The 24231-nt window shown below is 48.5% G+C and overlaps 1 protein-coding gene across 1 annotated transcript in view; it reads left to right on the top strand.

Moving 5' to 3' along the window:
• noc2l (NOC2-like nucleolar associated transcriptional repressor) overlaps positions 1 to 24231 on the top strand; it is a 110611-nt gene that overhangs the window by 37354 nt on the left and 49026 nt on the right. Inside the window, exons 6-11 of the mRNA XM_080214917.1 lie at positions 214 to 304; positions 4238 to 4316; positions 7523 to 7633; positions 12621 to 12734; positions 14796 to 14984; positions 15362 to 15501. Coding sequence (XP_080071043.1) covers positions 214 to 304; positions 4238 to 4316; positions 7523 to 7633; positions 12621 to 12734; positions 14796 to 14984; positions 15362 to 15501 — 724 coding nt within the window. The remainder of the gene's footprint in view (positions 1 to 213; positions 305 to 4237; positions 4317 to 7522; positions 7634 to 12620; positions 12735 to 14795; positions 14985 to 15361; positions 15502 to 24231) is intronic.

Raw genomic sequence — 24231 nt, 5'->3', positions numbered from 1 at the left:
AGAGAAGCCTTTTGTTCTGTTTGCAAAGCGTTTGTGTTCTGAGTATCATTCTCCCAAAGACTTGGGCTGCAGATGAATAGAATCAAATCCACTGGATGTATCCGAGAAGGAGAAGCAGTTCAGGCCCACGATTAAAGAGCTGGGACCCCCAGTCAACGAAATTGGAGCTGTTCCGTCCAGGGAAATAACTTGGTGTCTCTTGTTCTCTTCCAGTCTTCAACAGCCTGGTGTCATTCTGTATCCGAGACCTCTTCCTGGCCCTACAGAAGCTCCTGCAACTCAAGCCAGGCAGAGACCGGAAAAAGTAAGTGGTTTTAAACTTCACATATAACCTTGAGGCACATTGTGTTTCCGGTAAATGTTAATCGGAGATCCCTGACGGTGCAGAAGGAGGCCATTCAGCCCATCGAGTCTGCACCGACCCGTCATGAACCATTCTGGGGACTTCTCCATCTTTTTGATAGGCCTACAACAATATACTTTGTTTGCAACAGATGAAGAAAGAAAAGGTATGGATAAAGTAGACGTGGAGTGGATGCTTCCCCTTGTGGGACATTCTGGGACGAGAGGCCGTAGTCTTAGGATAAGGGGTAGCAAATTCAAAACAGAGTTAAGGAGAAACTACTTCTCCCAAAGAGTTGTGAATCTGTGGAATTCGCTACCCCAAAGTGCGGTGGATGCTGGGACAGTGAGTAAATTTAAGAAGGAATTAGATTTTTAATTGGTAATGAGTTGAAGGGTTATGGGGAGAAGGCAGGAAAATGGAGATGAGGAGCACCATCAGCCGTGATCGAATGACGGAATGGGCCGAATGGCCTAATTCTGCTCCTATGTCTTATGAATTTCTGAACAATTTCTTACGTTATTTCTTTTCCCTGCAAATAATTTCTAATTGGGAGCAACCCAGGTTGTTATTTAAAGGGGTCGCTCCTGGATTATTGTTCAGATTTCAGACCCACACTTCTCACCTTCAGCCACCAGAGGGCAGATAGATTGGAAGACTTCCTCACCTCTCTCTCACATTTTGTGTCCAGTTTAAATCGTGGACCCCCTCCCCCTCCCTCTCTCCCCCTCTCCGATCCCTTTTGTTCCACGTCTTATCTCTGATTTTTTGCACACCTTCTTAAAAACAAACCAAAAACCTAAATCTTCTCAGAATATATTCAGCTTGTCACTCAACCAATTTGCCTAATAACCAATCACCGGGAGTATTGTGTCCAGTTTTGCCCGAAGGAAGGTTATACTTTCCGTAGGGGAGGTTCAGCAAATTAATCCCTGGGATGGCCGGATTGTCTGAGAGATTGAGGAGACTGAGCCTTGTGTTCCCTTAGATTTAGAAGAATGAGAGGCAACCTCACTGAAACTTAGAAAATTCTTACGGGGTTCAATAGGGCAAAGTTATGTTTATTAGTGTCACAAGTAGACTTACATTAACACTGCAATGAAGTTACTGTGAAAATCCCCTAGTCGCCACACTCTGGTGCCTCTTCGGGTACACTGAGGGAGAATTTAGCATGGCCAGTACACCTAACCAGCATGTCTTTTGGACTGTGGGAGGAAACTGGAGCACCCAGAGGAAAGCCACACAGACACGGGGAGAAAGTGCAGACTCCACCTAAGCGGGGAATTGAACCCGGGTCCCTGGCGCTGTGAGGCAGCAGTGCTAACCACTGTCCCACTCAGGCCATTTCGGATTGCGCTGAGGAGGAATTTGCTTCACCTGGAATCTTTGTGGAATTCTCTACCCCAGAAGGTTATGGAGGCTCAGTCATTGAGCACGTTTGAGACAGAGAGTAAATACATCAAGGGGACAGTAAGTGGGGTTGAGATGGAAAATCAGCCATGATCCAATTGAAGGGTGGAGCAGGCTTGAAGGGTTGTATGGTCCTACGTTGACTGGTGCTCACTGTGTAGAGGCCGCGATTGATGCATTCATGTGTTGCGCTCAGATAGTGAATGTTTGTGAGAGAACCAGCTTTCATGCAGCATGACGTGACATTAATTCGTAAGTTCATAAGGTATAGGAGGAGAATTAGACCATTCGGCCCATCAAGTACACTCCGCCATTCAATTATGGCTGATATGCTCCTCATCCCTATTTTCCTACCTTTCCCCCCCCATAACCCTTCAAATTAGAAATCTGCCTAACTTCTTAAATGTACTCACTGTCCCAGCATCCAGCGCACTTTGGGGCAGCGAATTCCACAGATTCACAATCCTTTGGGAGAAGTAGTTTCTCCTCAACTCTGTTTTAAATTTGCTACCCCTTATCCTAAAACAATGACGTCTCGTCCTAGAATGTCCCACAAGAGGAAGTGTCCGCTCCACGTCTACTCTACCCATACCTTTTTATCATCTTGTGTACCTCAGTTTGACTGATGAAACACTGGCTTTTCCCAGTCTCAGACCAACAATACGGGAAGCACAGTCTGACAGGAGATTTCTTTAGCAGGAACCTGGGTTGGTTTTTAAGAATGCAAACAGACTCGATAACGATGAATATGATTCCCGCAAAGGTCTCAAATCCACGATGAGAGATCCTCAGCGATCCGTTGATTGGACAATTCACTGCAGCCAGTTATTAAAGTTACTTCAGTAACGTCTCCCAAAACCTGCGGCCTTTACTAATTAAAAGGATAAACGTGTAGGAGCATCACCTCCTGTCAGTTCCCCATCAAGTCACACATCATTCTGACGTAGAAACATATCGCCATTCCTTCACTGTCAGTGGATCGAAATAGAATCCCCACAATACAGAAGGAAGCCATTCGGCCCATCGAGCCTACACCGACCACATTCCCACCCAGGCCCTATCCCTGTAACCCCAAACATACACCCTGCTAATCTAATCAAAGGGGCAATTTAGCACGGCCAATCCACCTAACCTGCACATCATGTGAGAGGAAACCCATGCAGACATGGGGAGAACGTGCAAACTCCACGCAGACAATGACCCAAGGCTGGAATCGAACCCAGTTCCCTGGCGCTGTGAGGCAGCAGTGCGAACCACTGTGCCACCGTGCTGCCCAATTCCGAAACTTGCTCCCTAACAGCACAGTGGGTATACCTACTCCACGTGCACTGCTGGAGTTCTCAAAGGCGTTTAGGAATTGGCAAATGCTGGCCTGGCCAGTGATGCTCGCGTTCCCTGAGTGAATCCATTCGAGAAAAACAAATCCCACACTCAGTCCATCCAGCGCTGGTGAAGGCCGTGTGACTACTGGGAGAATGGGTGGCATGGTGGTTAGCGCTGCTGCCTCACAGCACCAGGGAGCCGGGTCCAATTCCAGCCTTGCGTGACTGTGTAGAGTTTGCACGTTCTCTCATTGTCTGCGTGAGTTTCCTCTGGATGCTCTAGTTTCCTCCAAAGGTGTGCGGGTTAGGTGGATTGGCCATGCTAAATTGCACCTTAATGTCAGGGGAACTAGCTAGGGTAAATGTGGAGTTACAGGGATAGGGCCTGGGTGGGATAGTGGACAGTGCAGACTCGATGGGCCGAATGATCTCCTTTTGCACTGTAGGGATTCTATGATCCTTGAGCTGTTCTAACATTACCCGGGTGCAGCTATGGGAAGGTCTCCCTCCATTGACTGGACTCTGTACTAGAAATGTTCCCCACACGGGGAGTGTGTTGCTTTACAACTAAAACAGTAAGGGAGCGAGCTTCAGGAAGAAAATTTCCCCTGTGATTCTGCGATTGGATCTGTGGGGATTCGAACACAATCCCCCACCCCCCTAATGTAAAACTCAGGGAGAGAGCGTGTCATTCTCCTGGGGCAGAAGGGAAATAATTGGACAATATGAAAGCATCCATAGAGTGGCCGCGTGACGTGGTTTGTGGTCTGTTATTTGTGCGTCCGTGTGCGTTGTATGATGATGAGGAACAAAAGAAGGCAGCACCACAAGCTAGCAACCTGAAGCTTGTAAATTGGAGAGGTGGGAATGGGGACGCGGAGGAGTAGGCCTGTACAGTTTAGCCATTATGTTTATGCCTGTACAGTTTAGCCATTATGTTTATGCCTGTACAGTTTAGCCATTATGTTTATGCCTGTACAGTTTAGCCATTATGTTTATGCCTGTACAGTTTAGCCATTATGTTTATGCCTGTACAGTTTAGCCATAGTGTTTGATCGACCATGATTTTAATCTCTAGTGGTTGACTAACCAGCTGTGTGATGGCTTTTGTATCAGGGCAATGTCACGTTACATTTTAACGGGCTCCTTATATATTCCCTAGGGTGTTGCTACCTGCCAGCAGCCCACGATGGCCAAAGATTCGACAGGATATAAGTACTTACTTGTCTGGTCTTATTCAGGTATGTTAAGAAAATTAATTTGGGATTATACATTTTTAATTTTAATAGTCATGGAGTTTAACAGCACAGACTGAGACCCTTCAGCCCATTGTCCCTGTGCCTGCCATCAAGCGCCTATCTATTCTAATCCCATTTTCCAGCACTTGGTCTGTAGCCTTGCGTGCTACGGCGTTTCAAATGCTCATCTAAACGCTTCTTAAATGTTGTGAGGGTCCCGCCTCTACCACCCCTGTCAGGCAGCGAGTTCCAGATTTCCACCAACCTCTGAGTGAAAATGCGTTTCCTCAAATCTCGAAATCTCCTGCTCCCGATATGTCCCCTCCCGGTTAGTGTTTCTTCCTATCTATATCCCGCATAATTTTGCCCATCTCAACCATGTCTCCCCCTCTTGGCTTTCTCTGCTCCAAGGAAGACAACCCCAGCCTAACAGACCTCTCTTCATAGCTGAAGTTCTCCAGCCCAGGCAGTGTCCTGGCGAACCTCCCCTGCACCCCCTCCAGCGCAATCACATCCTTCCTATTCGCAAAGCGTTTTTATGTTGCGTTTTGTTGGGAACCTGTTAGTCATAGAGGTTTCCCCTTAGTTGACATAAAGACTGTAACTCTAAGAAAATGTGGTGAACGGAACTGAAACTCCCAGTAATTCCAGAGTGGAAGCTGAGGGGTTACAAGCTGGAAACCTGCAGAATATCTTCCTCAAAGATCCTCCAGGCATCTTTCAAGTTCTTTCTTCGCAGCCAGGGAATAGAGAACCATGCAATCCCTGGTCACCCTATTATAGAAAGGATATTATTAAACTCGAAAGAGTGCAGAAAAGATTTACTAGGATGCTACCGGGACTTGATGGCTTGAGTTAGAAGGAGAGGCTGGATAGACTGGGACTTTTTTCCCCTGGAGTGTAGGAGGCTTAGGGGTGACCTTATAGAGGTCTATAAAATAATGAGGGTGTAGATAAGGTAATAATTAATATGTTTTCCCAAAGGTAGGGGAGTCTAAAACTATAGGTTTAAGGTGAGAGGGGAGAGATACAAAAGGTTCCAGAAGGGCATTTTTTCAAATGCCCTTTGAAAAGGGCATTTTCAAAGGAACAAGCTGCCTGAAAGGGGGTAGAGGCGGGTACAATTTTGTCTTTTGAAAGCATTTAGACAGTTGCATGGATAAGATGGGTATGGAAAGGTCTGGGCCAAATGCGGGCAATAGGGACTGGCCTTCATGGTTTAAAAATGAAATGGCAGAATGGACAAGTTAGGCCGAAGGGCCTGTTTTCATGCTGAAAACATCTATGACTCTAAAATGCAGAAGGAAGCCATTCGGCCCATCGAGCTTACACTGACATCAGTCCTATCCAGGCCCCATCCCCATAACCCCATGTATTTATCCTGCTCATCCCCCATGACACTAAAGGTCAATTTAACCTGGCCAATCCACTTAACCCATACGTCTTTGGAGTGTGGGAAGAAACCTGGAGAAAACCCATGCAGACATGGGGAGAATGTGCAAACTCCATACAGACATCCAAGGCCAGAATGAAACCTGGGTCCCTGATGTGGTGAGGCAGCAGGACTAGTCGCTGTGCCACCTGTAGTTTGGAGAGGATTGGTTTGTTGGGGCACTAGATGGCAGTTGGTGGGAGTGAGGGAGGGATTTGACTGGTTTTACAGCCTCGCTTTCTTCTTGACCCACAAGCCGTGCTGCAAACTCTCCTAACGGATGGAATCCGTTCTCCTTGCCTCCTTTTAGCCCCCGGTTTCCCGAGGCTGGAGAAACTCAGCTGTCACGCGTTAAAAGCAGAAACCTTGTTAACACCGAGTTACTCTGCTGCATTGGAAAGCTTTTAGCGACTGTCCCATTGTCTGAGAGAGAGTTGTCTGCTCACCTCTGCTAAAGCCACAAGTTGGACGTTGGTTTGAAAAGTTTAAGAATTTCAAATTCTCCTCCCACCCAAACTGCTCAGGGACGCATCGGTTAATAAATGTGAATTGATCTGTTTTGACTGCTACAGGTCATCCGAGAACAGCACACCGCACCAATCACTTAAATCAAGTCATAAAATGACTTAATGCGTAAGGCAGCAAGATAAGCAAGCAGAACAGTTCTTAACGTTTGGACAATTAAAACCAAGTACATGAAAATAAAAATGCAGAACGATAAATAAAGAGAAGTTCAGTGCTAAACTCCACAGGTTCCTGTTCCCTCCCTGCTCCCTCGCTGATTCGCTCTCCACACGTTATGCCTGAATTCTCCAACCTCGCCCGCAGGCTGGGGTTCTCCAGTCCCGCTGCAGTGATTAGAGTTTTGGCAGAGCGCCAAATTCTCTGTCCTTGCCGGCAGCAGGGCGTGAGAGAGCGGGAAATTCCCGCCATGGCCTTCAATCTCTGCTCACCTGCTTTTCACACCATCTGCACGCAGTGTTCTTTTCATACAGTGCAGAAGGAGGCCATTCAGCCCATCGTGTCTACGCCGACCACAATCCTGTCCAGGCCCTATGCCCGTAACCCCACGTATTTACCTTCCCTTGACACTAGGGTCTACTTAGTATGGGCAATCCACCTAATCCACACATCTTCAGAGTGTGGGAGGGAACCAGTGCAAACTCCACACAAACAGCGACCCGAGGCTGGAATCGAACCCGGTTCCCTGGCGCTGAAAGGCAGCAGGGCTAACCACTGTGCCACCGTGTCGCCTTGCTATGTGGGATACTTAAAGTTTATTTATTAGTGTCACAAGTAGGCTTACATTAACACTGCAATGAAGTTCCTGTGAAAATCCCCTAGTCGCCACACTCTGGCGCCTGTTTGGGTACATTAGGGACAATTTAGCATGGCTGATGCACCCTAACCCACACAACTTTTGGACTGTGGGAGGAAACTGGATCACCCAGAGGAAACCCACACAGACGCGGGGAGAATGTACAACTCCATACAGACCAGAATTGAACCAGGGTCCCTGGCGCTGTGAGGCAGCAGTGCTAACCACTGTGCCACCGTGTCGCCTCGCTACATGGGATATTTAAACTTTATTTATTAGTGTCACATGCAGGCTGACATTAACACTGCAATGAAGTTCCTGTGAAAATCCCCTAGTCACCACGCTCCGGCACCTGTTTGGGTACGCTGAGGGAGAATTTAGCACGGCCAATGCACCCTAACCAGCACATCTTTTGGACTTTTAGATACAACTCACCAACAATCTTCCTCCCTTTTCCAGCTGCTGTCCAGTTTGACAGAAGCGACAGTGGTTGGGGCGGTCCTGCGCCACGTCCTGCATTTAGTGCCGTACTATCTGTGTTTTCCAAAACACACCCGCCTGCTCCTGAAGGTAAGAGAGCGAGAACCCCATTTTAAACAGGGAGAAGTTGTAAGCTTTAGATTTTCTGTTTCAATCCTGGGGGGGAGGGGAGGGATGAATGGAGGAAATGTTGATCAGGGTCTTCAACGCACGGTTGGATCACAGTGAGATCATCCGCCAGTGACCATCCAAAACAAAAAACAACAGCATCGGGAAAGATAGGTAATGTTTCAGATCACTCCTCGGGGTAGTGCTGTGTCTCTGTTGCCTTAGCCTGTTGGACGCTGACTGACCCATTGTATAGTCCAGTATTTTCTCTTTGTTTTGTCCATTCACTTTTCTATAACTTACTTTTAGACCATCAGCTGCAGCAACGGCACTTTCTGTTTAACGTAGAAACTAGAAGCAGGAGTAGGCCATTTGGCCCTTCGAGCCTGCTCCGCCAATCACTTTGATCATGGCTGATCACCAAATTTAATATCCTGAACCCTCTTTCCCTCATTTCCCTTGATCCCTTTAGCCCCAAGAGCTATATCTAATTACTTGGTGAAATCACGCAACATTTTGGCCTCAACTACTTTCTGTGGTAGTGAATTCCACACATTCACAATCCTTTGGGTGAAGAAATTTCTCCTCACCTCAGTCCTAAATGATTTACTCCTTACCCTCAACTATGACCCTAGTTCTGTTATCCCTCACCGTTGGGAACATTCATTCTGCAACAGTCTAACCCTGTTAGAATTTAGGGGTATCTGTCGTGCTTTTACTAAAATCCTAATTTTACGTTGAATTTCTGACTCCTGCCTTCACAAAACCGAAGGATTCTGTTTTTCTGTGTTCTGCCTGTTACTCAGAACTATTTTTCCTACACTGTGGTTCCCGATTAACATAATTATTCCAACATTATTTTCTCCGCTGGTCGAGTGCTTACATTCTGTGGCATGCGTGAGTTTCAGGAGTCCAGCTCTTAACTAAGCTGCAGATTCCAGGGGGATACTGATCGGGAACACAATGACCTAGAGGTATTATTGGTAGACTGTTAATCCAGGAACTCAGCTAATGTCCTGGGGACCCGAGTTCGAATCCCGCCACGGCAGAGGGTGGAATTTGAATTCAATAAAGCATATTTGGCATTTAGAATCTACCAATGACCACGAAACCATTGTCGATTGTCAGAAAGAACCCATCTGGTTCACTAATGTCCTTGAGGGAAGGAAATCTGCCGTCCTTACCCGGTCTGGCCTACATGTGGCTCCAGAGCCACAGCAATGTCGTTGAGTCTCAACTGCCCTCAGGCAACTAAGAATGGGCAATGAATGCTGGCCAGCCAGCGACACCCATGCCCCACAAATAAATAAAAAATGGTGTTTCTCTGAACAATAAGTTAAATTTATTGATTAGTGTCACAAGTTGGCTTCTCTGCAATAAAATTATTGTGAAAATCCCCTAGTCGCCACATTCCACTGCCTGTTCGGGTCAGTGCACCTCACCAACACGTCTTGTGACTGTGGGAGAAAGCTGGAGCACCTGGAGGAAACCCATGTGGACACGGGGAGAATGTGCAGACTCCGCACAGACAGTGACCTGAGCCAGGAATCGAATTCGGGTCCCTGCTGCTTTGAGGCAGCAATGCTAACCACTGTGCCAACATGCTGGCCCTATACTCTTTGAATAGCATATTTCAAACAATACTTTTCACTGAATACTAATACATGTGACAATAATAAATCAAATCAGGAGTGGCGGGAGAGAGGGATTATTCTGCATTTACGCCAAAGCAGGGCCAGATTTAGAGTTCTTGACATTTTTACTGGAAGCCCAAAGTGGAAGAATTGATTCCATTCCCATCGGTGAGGCCACTTGTTGACTAAACTCGCTCCCGTGGACATTTCATTGTGCTCAGGCTGCTGTGTAAATATAAATTGTTGTCTCAGCCGTCTGAATTCCTCTCTGGGCTCTCCTTCCTTCAGGAGAGATGGGATTCTCTGCTGTTTGGCCACTCCACTCCCACCATCATAGAAACATAGGAGCAGGAGGAGGCCATTTGACCCTTCGGGCCCGCTCTGCCATTCATCACGATCATGGCTGATTGTCCAACTCAATAGCCTAATCCTGCTTTCTCCCCATCACCTTTGGTCCCATTCGCCCCAAGTGCCACATCCAGCCGCCTCTTGGATACATTCAATGTTTTGGCATCAACTACTTCCTGTGGTAATGAATTCCACAGGCTCACCACTCTTTAGGTGAAGAAATGTCTCCTTAAATGGTCTACCCTGAATCCTCAGAACTCCTGGTTCTGAACACCCCTGCCATCGGGACCATCCTCCCTGCATCTACCCTGTCAAGTCTCTGTGAGATCCCAGCAAAAACAATCCTAACCCAGTCCATCGCTCCTCGTACATCAGCCCCGCCATCCCCAGAATCGGCCTGGTTAAACCTCTGCTGCTGTCCCTCCCTGGAGAGCAAGAACATCCTTTCAGTTGGTGACAATTGTGCCTCTTTATCTGGGACGCAATGTTTGCAGTTCCTCCTCTTCCCGCTATTCCTCTGTCTGCTGTATCAACCAGTCCGGCTCAAACAAGTTATAATAATCATTAAAAACAGTGTTGTGACACATCGCTGGTGTAGGCAGTGATACCTTTTAATTCAGCTGTAACCAGTTCATGGAAGCATTCATCCAAACACGATAAATGTCGCTGTGCAGCGAGTGTTTTGAAATTCGCGGTGATATATTGTGCTTAATGAGGGTATCTGAGGGATTGGAAATGTTATTTCTGTCGGAGTGTGTCAATGCACAGGCTTTCCGACAGTGTAAAGATTAACTACTGAATTCGGAGTAACTCTCCGTGAACAATCGCCTCTCAGTCAGAACTTGCCGACGGGATCATCTCAGAATCCTGACAGTGCAGACGGAGGCCATTCAGCCCATCGAGCCTGCACCGAATCCAACCCAGGCTTGTTATCGTGTAACCAGTGATAACATTGGTTACGTTGTAACAGATCCAATGGTAACAAGCTGTGAGGGTCAGCTGATCCCGTAGATAATGTAACCAGTGGCAAAATGATGTGGTGGTCAGCTGACCCAGTATAAATAACAAGCGTACGGGAATTATGAGGAGCTTGTGTGGCCCAGGGTGCAGCCCCAAGTGTTGGAGTAATGAAGTTTCTTCATTAAACCTTTCCCTTTGATTTTATTTTCTGAAGTTAGTTCTTTTATTACTTGCAACTGAAGTATCCTCATTGCTGAATCATAGAGGTTTATAGCATGGAAATGGGCCCTTTGGCCCAACTTGTCTGTGTCAACCTTTTTTTAAACCCCTAAGCTAATCCCAGTTGTCCACATTTGAGCAAGACCAGCCCTGCAATGCCACATACTTACCCTGCTAGTCTATAACTCTTGGGCCACTGAGGGGCATTTTATCTTGACCAATCTACTAATCTGCACATCTTTGGACTGTGGGACAAAATTGGAGCACTCGGAGGAAACCCATGCAGACACGTGGAGAACATGCAAAATCTAGACAGATAGTGGCCCAAGGCCAGGATTAAAACCCGGACATTGCTCTGTGGGGCAGCAGTGCTATCCACTGTGCTGCCCTTCTGGTCCCACCGACCTTCCAGTCCTGCTGTGGCTTTCCCGGTGGAGAGGAGTGCATTTAACAGGGAACCCCCAATGGCGAGGGGGCCTGCAGATTCCGCCACTGGTCAATGCTGGATGCCTGTGTCCTCAATTTGTGACACTGCGTCTGAGTGCTTTAGGGTGCTATCCAGAGGCACCATTTCTATAAACTCCAGTTGCAGGTTGGTTTATCTCCGATATGGGCTCTGAATTTTAAAATTGCATTGTCCAGTTCTCAGCTCAGATTTTCTATGTTGGATTAACAAGCTATGACAAGTATGAATATATAGACAAGTCAGCAACAAACCTAAGTGGCCACCGCTTAACTAGTTTGCTAAAGTGCCCATATATGAATCATAGAATCCCTACAGTGCAGAGGGAGTGCATTGAGTCAGCACCAACCACAGTCCCACCCAGGTTCTATCCCCATGACCCCACGTACCTACCCTAGCTAGTCCCCCTGACACAGAGGGGCAATTCAGCATACCACCTAACCCACACACCTTTGAACTGTGGGAGGAAACCGGAGCACCAGGAGGAAACCCACACAGACATGGGGAGAATGTGCAACCTCCACACAGACAGTGAACCCAAGCTGGGAACCGAACCCAGATCCCTGGCACTTTGAGACAGCAGTGTTAATCACTGTGCCACCGTGCTGCCCATGGATCTGGTACGTGGCTGCTTGGTACATCTGTCGCAACTTTCACACTCGTTGAAGCAGGAGATAACCAAATGTGCATTGGCATGCAGTGACTGTACCATTGACAGTATCTCAGTATCCACACAATCGATTTTAAGTGTCCTTGGCCTTTGTTGGAGGATTGCAGATTTCCAGCTGGGACTTGGCTGGCAAGAATCCTTCCGAGCATGAGAGCAAAAAGCGAACCATTACACTTGGAAAGGCGGAAAAGAAAATCCCTGAATATATTTACACAGAAAATAGATGTGTTTATGTTTGTGTAATGCCCGAACTCTGTTTGTTTGGGGTTGTGAGTTTTAACATAGAAAAATGGGTGGTTTGCGTCAATGTAGCATGCAAGGATTGGAATTCTCCACCCGCCCCACCACCAGCGAGAATGGAGAATTTGGTGCTCAGCCAAGTCTTCATTCACGGCAGCGGGACTGGAGAATCCCAGCCGAGTCGGAGAATTCGGCCAACAGGTCTATTGAAAGTGCAGAAAATAAAACTGAGACCGTCGTCTGTGAAACACCCCAATAAACTCATGTTCAAGTCATGTGACCGGTCTTAAAGCAATCATGCAGTCGCTTAAATATATAACAGTTTGTGATCACCGATTGTGATCAGGATGGCTCGAGATGGGTTTCATCATTTATTGCAGCTGATGGCTTCTCGTGACTGTGTCTAACTCTTGGCTTTGTGTTCCATCCCCTCAGCAAACAATTAACCAGTGGAGCACCGGTGAGGAGACTGTGCGAGTTCTAGCATTCCTAATCCTTAACAAAATATGCAGACAGAAGCAAGATGCATATCTGAATCTTGTGCTGAAGGTAATTAGAATGTATACCACAATGCATCAAAACTGATGGGTGACTACCTTTGTGTGTTTAGTTTGCTAGACAATGCTTTGTCACATCTGGACTGGTGAATATGTGATGTTGCCCTAATGAGGCTTGTCTGCAGTTCACCATGTGAGGTCCCAACCATTTTCACATCACCTCAGTGTGAAGCATGGCATTGGGTCTAAAAAAAAATTGGAAAACCAGCTTTGAGTGTCAGGTCCTGACCTGGAGCTGGAGTTCACAGTCACACCATTTGGGCATTGTGCAGAGTCAGAGGCTTACAGCAGGCCCTTCAGCCCAACTTGCCCATGCTGCCCTTTTTTTTTTTAAACCATTAAGCTGGTCCCCATTGCCTGTATTTGGCCCACATCCCTCTGTACCCATCTTGCCCACATAACTGTCTAAATGCTTGTTTTAAAAAGACAAAATTGTACCCGCCTCTACTACTGCCTCTGGCAGCTTGTTCCAGACACTCCAAGTATAACTCCATTCTGGGACAAAATACCATTTCAGAAGCTGCCAATGACAGTTTTTGCCATCTCCTGAGAAGCATTAAAGTTTTGAATTGGGTATTTTTGATGCTTTACACAGGAACAGAGGAACGTAGGACATAGGAGGGGATGCAGACCATTCAGCTCTTTTAATTCTGCTCCATCACTTGATAAGATTGTGATGGACCCGAATGTGTGCTTGACTCTGTCTCTCTCCCCCGTAATCCTTGGGATGTACTTCTGAAGCTGTGTAAGGCTCTGGTCAAACCCTGTTTGGATTATTGTGAGGAGTTTTGGGCCCCTTATCTAGGGAAGAATATGCTGACCTTGGAAAGGGTCCACAGGAGGTTCACGACAACGATCCCTGGAACAAAGAGCTTGTCATAAGAGGAACGGTTGAGGACTCTGGGTCTGTATTCGTTGGAGTTTAGAAAGATGAGGAGGGACCTTATTGAATCTTACAGGATACTGCGAGGCCTGGATAGAATGGATGTGAAGAGGATGTTTCCCCTGGCAGGAAAAGCTAGAACCTGAGGGCACAACCTCAGGCTAAAGGGACGACTCTTTAAAACAGAGATGAGGAGGAATTTCTTCAACCAGCGAGTGGGGAATCTGTGGAACTCTTTGCCGCAGAAGGCTGTGGAGGCCAGGTCATGAGTGACTTTAAGACAGAGATAGATAGGTTCTTGATTAGTAAGGGGATCAAGGGTTATGGGGAAAGGGCAGGAAAATGGGGATGAGAAAGATATCAGCCATGATTGAATGGTGGGGCAGACTCGATGGGCCGAGTGGCTTAATTCTGCTCCTGTGTCTTATGGTAAAGGCGGGCGCTTGTGGCTAATGCTCACTTTCTACGAGAGAATAAAAGACAAAGGGTGTCAGCACCCTGGGTATCACGCCCCCGTTCCCTCAAGTTAGGGAGTGAAACATCAGCCAAACTTCCACCATCTCTCTGACAGTATTGCCCATGAGGGTGGGCCGGTCTTTACTGTGGCGAGTCCCACAGTCTGTTGAGTTTGTCTTCACTCTGATGTGAATCTTCAATGGGGGAACACAATTGAAGCAGGAAATCCCTGCTTGGGTGGCACAGTGATTAGCACTGCTGCCCCACAGCTCCAGGGACCCGGGTTCGACTCCCGGCTTGGATCACCTGTCTGTGTGGAGTCTGCACATTCTCCCCATGTCTGCGTGGGTTTCCCCCGGGTGCTCCGGTTTCCTCCAAAGATGTGCGGGTTAGGTTGATTGGCCATGCTAAATTGCCCCTTAGTGTCAGGGGAATTAGGAGGGTAAATGTGTGGGGTTACGAGGATAGGGCCTGGGTGGGGGTTTCTTGTCGGTGCCCGCTCAATGGGCCAAATGGCCTCCTGTACTGTAGGGATTGTGTGATTCCGGGACCTGTTGAAGGTGGAATATTGTTCCAGGAATAGGGATAAAGCAAAACCCTCAGCACAATAAAGTAGCCTGAGGAAAAGCTGTCTTCTATATAAGATGACATTAACTTGTCCTCCCTCTCCCCTCCTCCCGTCCCTCTCTCTCTCTCTCTCTCGTCATTTTACAGATAATGTATGTAGCCTACGTGAAGAATTGTAAGTTTACATCACCGAACGTGCTTCCTCTGATTAACTTTATGCAACGCACTTTGACTGAGATGTATTCGTTGGACACTCAGATCACCTACCAGCATGCTTTCATCTACATACGACAGCTCGCTATCCATCTCCGCAATGCAATGACAATGAAGAAAAAGGTAATGGCTTTTTTCCAGTTGGGATATTTCCTTTTTAAATACCAGATTTTTCTTTGCGCTGGGTTTCAGGTGACAGAGCTGCGTATCTGGGAGAAACATTGCAAAGTGAGAGACAGTGTAAAGTAACAGCTGTGTCTGTGACTTTCCTGCGACATTCTAGAGCTGATGAAGGGTCATCCAAATTCTCAAAGCTGGCGTATCCTCTCCCCACAGACCCTGCTGAGATTTTCCAGCATTTGCTGGTTTTGTTTCAGATTCCAGCATCCGCAGTAATTTGCTTTGATCTTAATGTGACACTAATCAGTAACAATAATAGTTTGCATCTTCGCGCAACTGCTTATTTCCTTATCCTGATACAATTCCTTCTTTGTGTCCAGGAGACTTACCAGTCCGTCTATAACTGGCAGTTTATTCACTGCCTGTTTCTGTGGTGCCGAATGTTGGGTACACTTTACCCCAATGAAGTCCTGGAGCCGCTCATTTATCCACTGACTCAAGTTATCATTGGCTGCATCAAGTGAGTACATTTGACGCATGATGTTCGCGCTGCGTTGCGAGCGAGTGGGGGCACGATGCCTCACTGCTACGCTGGCGATTGGCACCTCGTTTGATTTCATGCCCGTTACTAAGGCCACAGTTGCCATGCAAACCTTGGCGGGTTAGGAAGTGGCGGTGATTTTTGAATGTAGTCTGGATGATTTCAGCGTGGGGAACACAGACAGAATATTGCTGCGTGAGCTGACGGCTCAAAACTGGGAATGTGACCTAGTGAGGAGGCTACAGAGAGGCTTTAAAGGGGTTTAGAGAGGCTAAAGTAAAAGGAAGTAAAGTTAATTTGTTAGTGGCAAGTAGGCTTACATTAACACTACAATGAAGTTACTGTGAGAATCCCCTAGTTGCCACAGTCCGGCGCCTGTTCGGGTACACTGAGGGAGAATTTAGTGTGGCCAGTACACCCAACCAGCACATCTTTGGACTGAGAGTGGATACAGAAGCACCCCAAGGAAACCCACACAGACACTGGGAGAATGTGCAAACTCCACACAGATAGGGACCCAAGGTCGGAGTTGAACCCTGGCGCTGTGAGGCAGCAGTGCTAACCACTGTGCCACCACTAACAGAGTGGGCAGCGGCGTGGCAAATGAAATGTAATGCAAAAGGTGTGAAATGCAGAGAATTCTTTTAAACGATGAGAGGTTGGGATGTTTGATTTGATTTAATATTGTTGCATGTATTGGGATATAGTGAAAAGTATTGGCTCTTGCGCTGTACAGATAAAGCATACCATTCATAGAGTACTTAAGGGAGAAGGAAAAGAGAGGATGCAGAATATATTGTTACCGTCATACCTACGGTGTAGTTTAATATAAAGTAGGCTCATTCAAAACCAACTCGAGAACAGCTTCCTCCCTGCTGCTATCAAACTTTTGAATGGACCTACCTTGCATTAAGTTGATCTTCCTCTGCACCCTAGCTGTGACTGTAACACTACTTTCTGCACTCCTTTCCTTCTCTGAAAGATATGCTTTGCCTGTAGAGCAGGCAAGAAATAATACTTTTCACTGGATCGTAATATATGTGACAATAATAAATCAAATCAAAGCTGTCCTTGAATCGATTGGTGCGTGATCTCAGTCTTTTGTATTCTTTTCCCGATGGAAGAAGTGGAAGGGAGAGTACCCGAGGTGTGAAGTCCTGGACTACGCTGGTTGCTTTACTGAGGTAGCGGGAAGTGAAGTGTTAGTGTTGAAGGAACTTTGGTATCTAGTTCATTGAATCACTAAAAACCAACACACAAAGTGCAGCAAGCGATTTCGACGGTATGTTTGCCTTTATTGCAAGAGGATTTGAGTACAGAAGCAAAAATACCAGGGATATTGTGTAGAGTTTTGGTTTCTTTACCAAAAGAAGGATAGACCTGCAGCATCGGACTAATCCCTGGGATGACAGGATCATCCTGCGAGGAGGCAAGATTGAGGAGATGGCAGCTGTATTCACTATAGATTTCAGATGAATGGGAAATGATCTAACTGTACAAGTTCATGCAGGGTGCAGCAAGGTGGGCGGATGGAGGATATCTCCCCTGGCTGGGGAGGCAATACAGTCCCAGAGTAACAGGGAGAACTTATAGGACTGAGATGAGGAGGAATGTCTCCACTTGGAAGTCTTTGGAATTCCTTCCCCCAGGGAGGGTCAGTCATTGAATATGTGTCCTCAAGATTTGATAGATTTCTAGATGGGAAAGGTGTCAAGGGACATGCGGATAGTACGGGAAAATGGCATTAAGGATAAGATGGCACGGTGGCACAGTGGTTAGCACTGCTGCCTCACAACATGAGGGACGCGGGTTCGATTCCCAGCTTGGGTCACTGTCTGTGCAGAGTCTGCAAATTCTCCCCGTGTCTGCGTGGGTTTCCTCCGGGTGCCCTGATTTCCTCTCTCAGACCAAAAGATGTGCTGGTTAGATGGATTGGCGGTGCTAAATTTTCCCTCAGTGTACCCAAACAGGTGCCGGAGTGTGGTGATAGGGGATTTTCACAGTCACTTCATTGCAGTGTTAATGTAAGACTACTTGTTACATTAGTAAATTAACTTTTAACAGTGACCAGCCGGGTGGGTGGGGGGAGAAATGGTGGGTGGGTGGTTGGAGGCTTGACTGATGGGAGGGGAAGTGTGTGGTGGGTGGGTGTGGGGGGGAGTGGGTGGTTGGGAAGGTGACAGATGCGAGGGGAAGGGGCTTGGCTGGTCGGGTGGGGGAGGGTGACTGGAGTGGGGGGGGGGGGCGGGGGGAAGGACAGTGGGTGGTTGGAGGGGTACCTGGTGGGGGGAGTGGGGAGTTAGGGTGGCTGGGTGACGGGAGAGGGAGAGTGGGTAGTTGTAGGGGGGAATGGGGGGGGGGCGGCGATCGTGGGGTGGAATGGGTGGGTGAGGAGGAGGGTGAGTGGATGGCCGGGCTGAGGGTGTTGGAGTTGGGGGTGGGTTGGGTGGGGGTTGGGGGTGGAGTGGTGGTCGGGGGGTAGAGTGGGTGGGGGTGGGGAGTGGGTGGGGGTGGGGAGGGGTCATGGTTGGGGGGGGTGGAGTGAGTGGGGGTGGGGAGGGGGTGGTGGAGTGGGGGGGTGGGGAGGGGGTGGTGGGTGGGGGTTGGTGGGAGGGTGGGGAGGGGGTGGTTGGTGGGGAGTGGGGAGTGGGTAGTGGTGGTGGGGGTGGGGAGTGGGTAGTGGTGGTGGTGGTTGGGGGGTGGAGTGGGTGGGGGTGAGGGTGGGGAGGGGTGGTGGTTGGGGGGTAGAGTGGGTGGGGAGGGGTGGTGGTTGGGGGGTAGAGTGGGTGGGGGTGAGGGTGGGGAGGGGTGGCGGTTGGGGGGTGGAGTGGGTGGGGGTGGGGAGTGGGTGACGGGTGGGGGGTGGAGTGGGTGGGGATGGGGAGGGGTGGCGGTTGGGGGGTAGAGTGGGTGGGGGTGGGGAGTGGGTGACGGTTGGGGGGTGGAGTGGGTGGGGGTGGGGAGTGGATTGGGGTGGGGAGGGGTGGCGGTTGGGGGGTGGAGTGGGTGGGGGTGGGGGTGGGGAGGGGTGGTGATGGGGAGGGGTGGCGGTTGGGGGTGGAGTGGGTGGGGGTGGGGAGTGGGTTGGGGAGGGTGGTGATGTGCAGCTTCCCCGCAGGTTGTTGATGAAATCCTCGGACAGACGGTCCCACGGTTACATCACAGACACAGGAGGGAGAGAGTGAGATGGTTCCTCCCTGTCTGTGATTCTCATTTCTCTCACTCAGTGACTGACCTTTGGTTTAAACCCTGTGAGCGGCAAAGTGAAATGTAAAACTGGAATGGAGATAAAGCCCAACACGTTTTGTACTAACGGGAGAGAGAGAGGGGCTCTTACGCAGCCAGTCCCTGGTTCTTCACTAACCTGAGGACAGTAAATTCTGAGATCGATTGACAGTGTCTGTCCTGCACATGTAAAAGCAAACATCACTTCACACAGTGTGTATAGATTGGAGATGATTGAGAGGACGGAGTCTGTGTGCTGACTGCTCACTCTCAGCTGCCACCCCGCTTTGCTATCTTACATACTTTATGCTTTTAAACATCACACTGAGGGGGGCTGCCATTAATGAAATATGAATCATTGCCTTCCCGACGTGAAGGGGTTACTTCCATCACAGGTTGACCCAAGACAGAGCGTGACAGGCTCTGCACCCGTGTAGGAGACTGGAGTCAGACTGTGCGAAGTTGGATAGCAGGAACCTGGGCTGAATGGCCCTGCCTGGCCTGGGGCATTACACCAGCTACTGAATGGTGTAATCCCTCTTAATACAGACCCGTCACAGAATCCCCAAGGTGCAGAAGGAGGCCATTCGGCCCATTGAGTCTGCACCAACCACCCAGATCCTATTGCCGTAACCCCACACGTTTATCCTGCTGACACTAAGGGGCTAATTAGCATGGCCAATCCGCCTAACCTGCGCGTCTTTGGAGTGTGTGAGGAAACAGGAGCACCCAGAGGAAACCCACGCAGACACGAGGAGAATGTGCAAACTCCACCCGAACCTGGCGCTGTGAGGCGGAATTGCTATCTGTGCCACCGTGCTGCCCTTCAGCAATCATTCAAGCTTTTAGATCAGCAGTGAATAATCTGTAGCCCGAGAGCGAGGTGGGGACCACCAGGTTCCGGGTGAGGCCCAGGAGACATTTAATTGACCGTTGCCCAGGTGCAGGTTTGCCTCATCCCATTGATTCCTTGGTTGTGTGCTTCGTTTTTCCTGCTAGTGTGACTGAAGTGATTTGTGCGTAAAGCGAGGATGAGTGAAGTGAGATGGTCTGATTGCTCACAACACTGACTGTGAGAGCCATGCGCTCCCTCTGTGTCCAAAGCATCAATATTTCTCTTGTTTTTACCATTTGAGGTTGATGAGAGCGCTATGAATATATAAATTTTCTATAACTCGCTGTGACATACTTGGCGTGTATTAAATGCATTTAATCTTATTTATGGGGACATGGTTGAGATGGGGATCAGCACCTTATTTGAAATCGATGAGATGAAGTAGGACCACTCACGAGCCCAGGTTTCCCCTTCACATTTTTAGAGAGAGAGAAACACTGAGTTTAAGTAGAGCCTTAACTGTGAAAGCACTTTTACATTTCCAACTATTTTATCAAGTGTTGCAAAACAACATTTCTAGGATCATCTACGTGTTATCTCTATCTAGCTAGCTCCTCCACTCTTGCTCCCATTCACACATCCCTTCCTCTGCATTCTTTCCCCCAACACTCTCCTTGGCCTGTGTGCACACCCTCTCCCTCCCTCTCAGGACTATGCATGCTCTGCCCCCCCCACGGAGGAATATAGGCAGCTTAGGTAAGCAGGCAAAAATTTGATGGATGGAATCGCTTGCAGGAAAGTGTGAAGTTATGCACTTTGGTAGGAAGAATAAAGGAGCTGAATTTTATTTCAATGGAGAAAGACTGCAGAAAGCTGCAGCGCAGAGGGATCTGGGAATCCTTGTGCATAAATCTCAGAAAGCTAGCATGCAATTTCCGTGGGTGATAGGGAAGGCAAATGGAATGTTGGGCTTTAATTCAAAGGGAATGGGATATAAAAATAGGAAAGTCTTGCTAAAACTATACAAGGCACCAGTTAGACCGTACCTGGAATACTGAGAACTGTTTTGGTTCCCTTATCTAAGGAAAGATATACTGGCGTTAGAGGCAGTCCAGAGAAGGTTCACCAGGTTGATCCCAGATGTGGAGGGATTTTCTTATGAGGAGAGGGCGAGTGGGTTGGGCCTGTGCTCATTGGAGTTTAGAAGAATGAGAGGTGACCTTATTGAGATGTACAGGATTCTCAGGGGGCTTGACAGAGTGGATGCCAAAAAGTTGTCTCCCCTTGTGGGACAGTGTAGAACCAGAGGGTATAATCTCAGAGGAAGGCGGTTGTCCATCTAAGACGGAGATGAGGAGGAATTCCTTCCCTGAGGGTAGTGAATCTGTGGAATAGTATCCCGCAGAGGGCTGTAGAGGCTGCGTCATTAAGTATGTTCAAGGCTGAGACTGAGATTTTTCATCTGTAAGGGGAATCGAGGGTTATGGGGATAAGACAGGAAAGTGGAGTTGAGGATTATCATTTCAGATTAGTCATTGAATGGTGGAGCAGACACGATGGGCTGAGTGGCCTCTGCCTAGCTCCTATGTCTTATGGAGCATGCGTGCATGCTGTCTATCTCTTAGCCCACATGCTTGCACACGCTCTGTCATCCTTGATCCATGTGCGTGTCCCCTCTCCCCCACATCTTGGTCTGCATGTGATCTGCTCTCAACCCCCCACCCCCCTCCCCTCCCTGGGACTTCTCAGTTCACAGAGTCACAGAATGCTACAGCGCCGAAGAGGCCCTTCAGCCCATCGAGTCTGCAGCAATGCATGATCTGCCCACCTACTCCCACTTGCCAGCGCTGCTATGAATGTTATGATGTGCCAAGTACTCATCCAGGCACTTATTAAACAATGTGAGGCATCCCACCTCCACCACCCTCCCAGGCAGCGCATTCCAGATCGTCCCTACCTCCTGGGTAAAAAAGGCTTTTCCTCACATTTCCCCCTAAACCTCCCAGCCCTCACTTTTAACTTGTGTCGCCTTCGTGACTGACCCTTCAACTAAGGGGTTCAGCTGCTCCCTGTCCATGCCCCTCATAATCTTGTACACCTCGATCAGGTCGCCCCCTCAGTCTTCTCTGCTCCAACGAAAACAACTCAAGCCTACCCAACCTCTCTTCATAACTTAAACGCTCCCTCCCAGGCAGCGTCCTGGTGAACCTCCTCTGCACCCCCTCCAGTGCCTTCACATCCTTCCTATAATGTGATGACCAGAACTGCACACAGCACTCCAGCTGTGGCCTCACCAAAGCTCTATACAAGTCCAACATGACTTTCCTGCTTTTGTAGTCTGTGTCTCGAATTGATAAAGATAAGTGTGCTATATAAGAACGTAAGGAAGTAGGAGCAGGAGTAGGCCATCTAGCCCTTCGAGCCTGCCCCGCCATTCAATAAGATCATGGCTGATCTGAAGTGGATCAGTTCCACTTTCCCACTTTCTCCCCATAACCCTTAATTCCCCTGTCTATCAGAAACCTATCTACCCGTGACTTAAATATATTCAGCGAGGCAGCCTCCACCACTTCAATGGGCAGAGAATTCCAGAGATTCACCACCCTTTGAGTGAAGAAGTTCCTCCTCAACTCTGTTCTAAGCTGCACCCCTCCCCCCCCCCTTATTTTGAGGCTGTGCCCTCTAGTCCTGCTGTCCTTTCTAAGCGGGAAGAAACTCTCTACCTCTACCCGATCTATCCCCTTATACGTCTCTATAAGATCCCCCCCTCATCCTTCTAAACTCCAACGAGTACAGACCCAGTCTATTCAATCTCTTGCCATATGCCTCACCAATGTTTAGCTATGTGACAGAGGGCCTAGCCAGGGGTGACATTTGTCGGTGTGACAATGGGTTTGGGATGCAACAGCCTTGGGGCGTGCTAGAAATGTGTTGGAACACGTCACGTAGCCCGTTTCAAAGTCCGGGTGAAAGTTTTGAGTGGAGTTTTCAGTTGTTCTGATGCAGCACCACCAGAGGGCAGTGCCGACTTTTGGTAGCCCCAGTTGGCCACCGGGCTCCGACTTCCAACATCTTAGCAATGTGATTAGCCGGTGCCAGAACTGTCAGCGTTCCGGAGCTGTGGGAATTGAGATTTACGATCCAAAAAATCTGAAATAAACGCAGTTCAGCACAAGGAGCTGTGCTTAAAGACTGAAATACATCAAAATGGATTGGATTTTAAAACCAGGACAACTCCGACACTGGGCAGGATGAGATTACGACACGGCGACTGATGGTATCAGTCTGTGTCCAATCTGAATCACTGCTGCCTTTTAGGATTATTTAGTTGCTGCGCTTAGCTCTCTAATTAAAAATCAAACATCGGTTTCACCATTTTCACAGCCGCTAACAAGTCTGTGTGTGTAACGGGAGATTCTGTGAGAGGAGTGAGTGGAAGACAATGTTTAATGAGCCGTCTGGTCAAAACACAAAGTCAGGGTGTTACTCTACACCCAGGTGTATATCGCAGTCCCTCGGAGTTTGTTCTCTTGTGGCTAATTTTCATGAAGTATTTCTGGGAGGTTGGTTCGAATTCAGAATGCTGCAGTGTTTCTGATTGGCAGCCGGAATTCCTCAAGCAAACGATCTTCATCAGTGACTTCCCCTCCGTTTTAGGGGGTGGCACAGTGGGTTAGCGCTGCTGCCTCACAGCACCAGGGACTCGGGTTCAATACCGGCCTGGGGGTCACTGTGTGGAGTTTGCACATTCTCCCCGTGTCTGCATGGGTTTCCTCCAGGTGCTCTGGTTTTCCACAGTCCAAGGATTGGCCATGCTAAATTGCCCCTTAGTGTCCAAAGATGTGCCGGTTAGATGGGTTGGCCATGCTAAATTGCCCCTTAGTGTCCAAAGATGTGCCGGTTGGATGGGTTGGCCATGCTAAATTGCCCCTTAGTGTCCAAAGATGTGCCGGTTAGATGGGTTGGCCATGCTAAATTGCCCCTTAGTGTCCAAAGATGTGTAGGTTAGGCGGATGGTGAATGCAGGGGGTTACAGGTAAGGGTGGAGTGGAGGGCATGTATGGGCTGCTCTTTCAGAGACTTGATAGACTGAACGGCAGTGATTCCTTGCATTCTACTGTGTTTAGCTCCAATCACAACCCCTCCGCTAATGAACTAGCTCGTACCACTCTTCAGCTGGATCCGAGTGGGATACCCGGGTAATAACCAGGTTTGGCCTGATGGTCACCCTCGTGGGCTAGAGGAGATCCGAGCCATCCCTCTGTCAAAATCAATGTCATTCCCATCACTGACGCTCCCACCAGCCAGGAGCAGCATTGCCCCAATCACAGGGACACTAACGTAACCAATGGTTCACTTCCCCCAACGTCTCAAAGCCCCTCCACCGTCTACAAAACACAAATTCAGATTGTGACGGATGATTGGGCTCAAGGCTCAAGAAACTCAACACCGGCCAAGGTAGGCATTCGATTGGTTGATGCCCTGCCATTGGGAATTATAACTCACATTGTTATTGGTACAAGCGGTGAGATGAACAGTGTGTGGGTGGCACAGTGGTTAGCACTGCCGCCGCACAGCGCCGGGGATCCGGGTTCAATTCCAGGCTCGAGTGACCGTGTGGAGTCTGCACGTTCTCCCCATGTCTGCGC

This window comes from Carcharhinus amblyrhynchos, chromosome 30, assembly GCF_965287045.1.
Source record: "Carcharhinus amblyrhynchos chromosome 30, sCarAmb.v2.hapA, whole genome shotgun sequence".
In the NCBI taxonomy this organism is placed as follows: Eukaryota; Metazoa; Chordata; class Chondrichthyes; order Carcharhiniformes; family Carcharhinidae; genus Carcharhinus; species Carcharhinus amblyrhynchos.
Note: the sequence above shows the minus strand (reverse complement) of the source record. Positions and strands in the feature narration are given on the sequence as shown.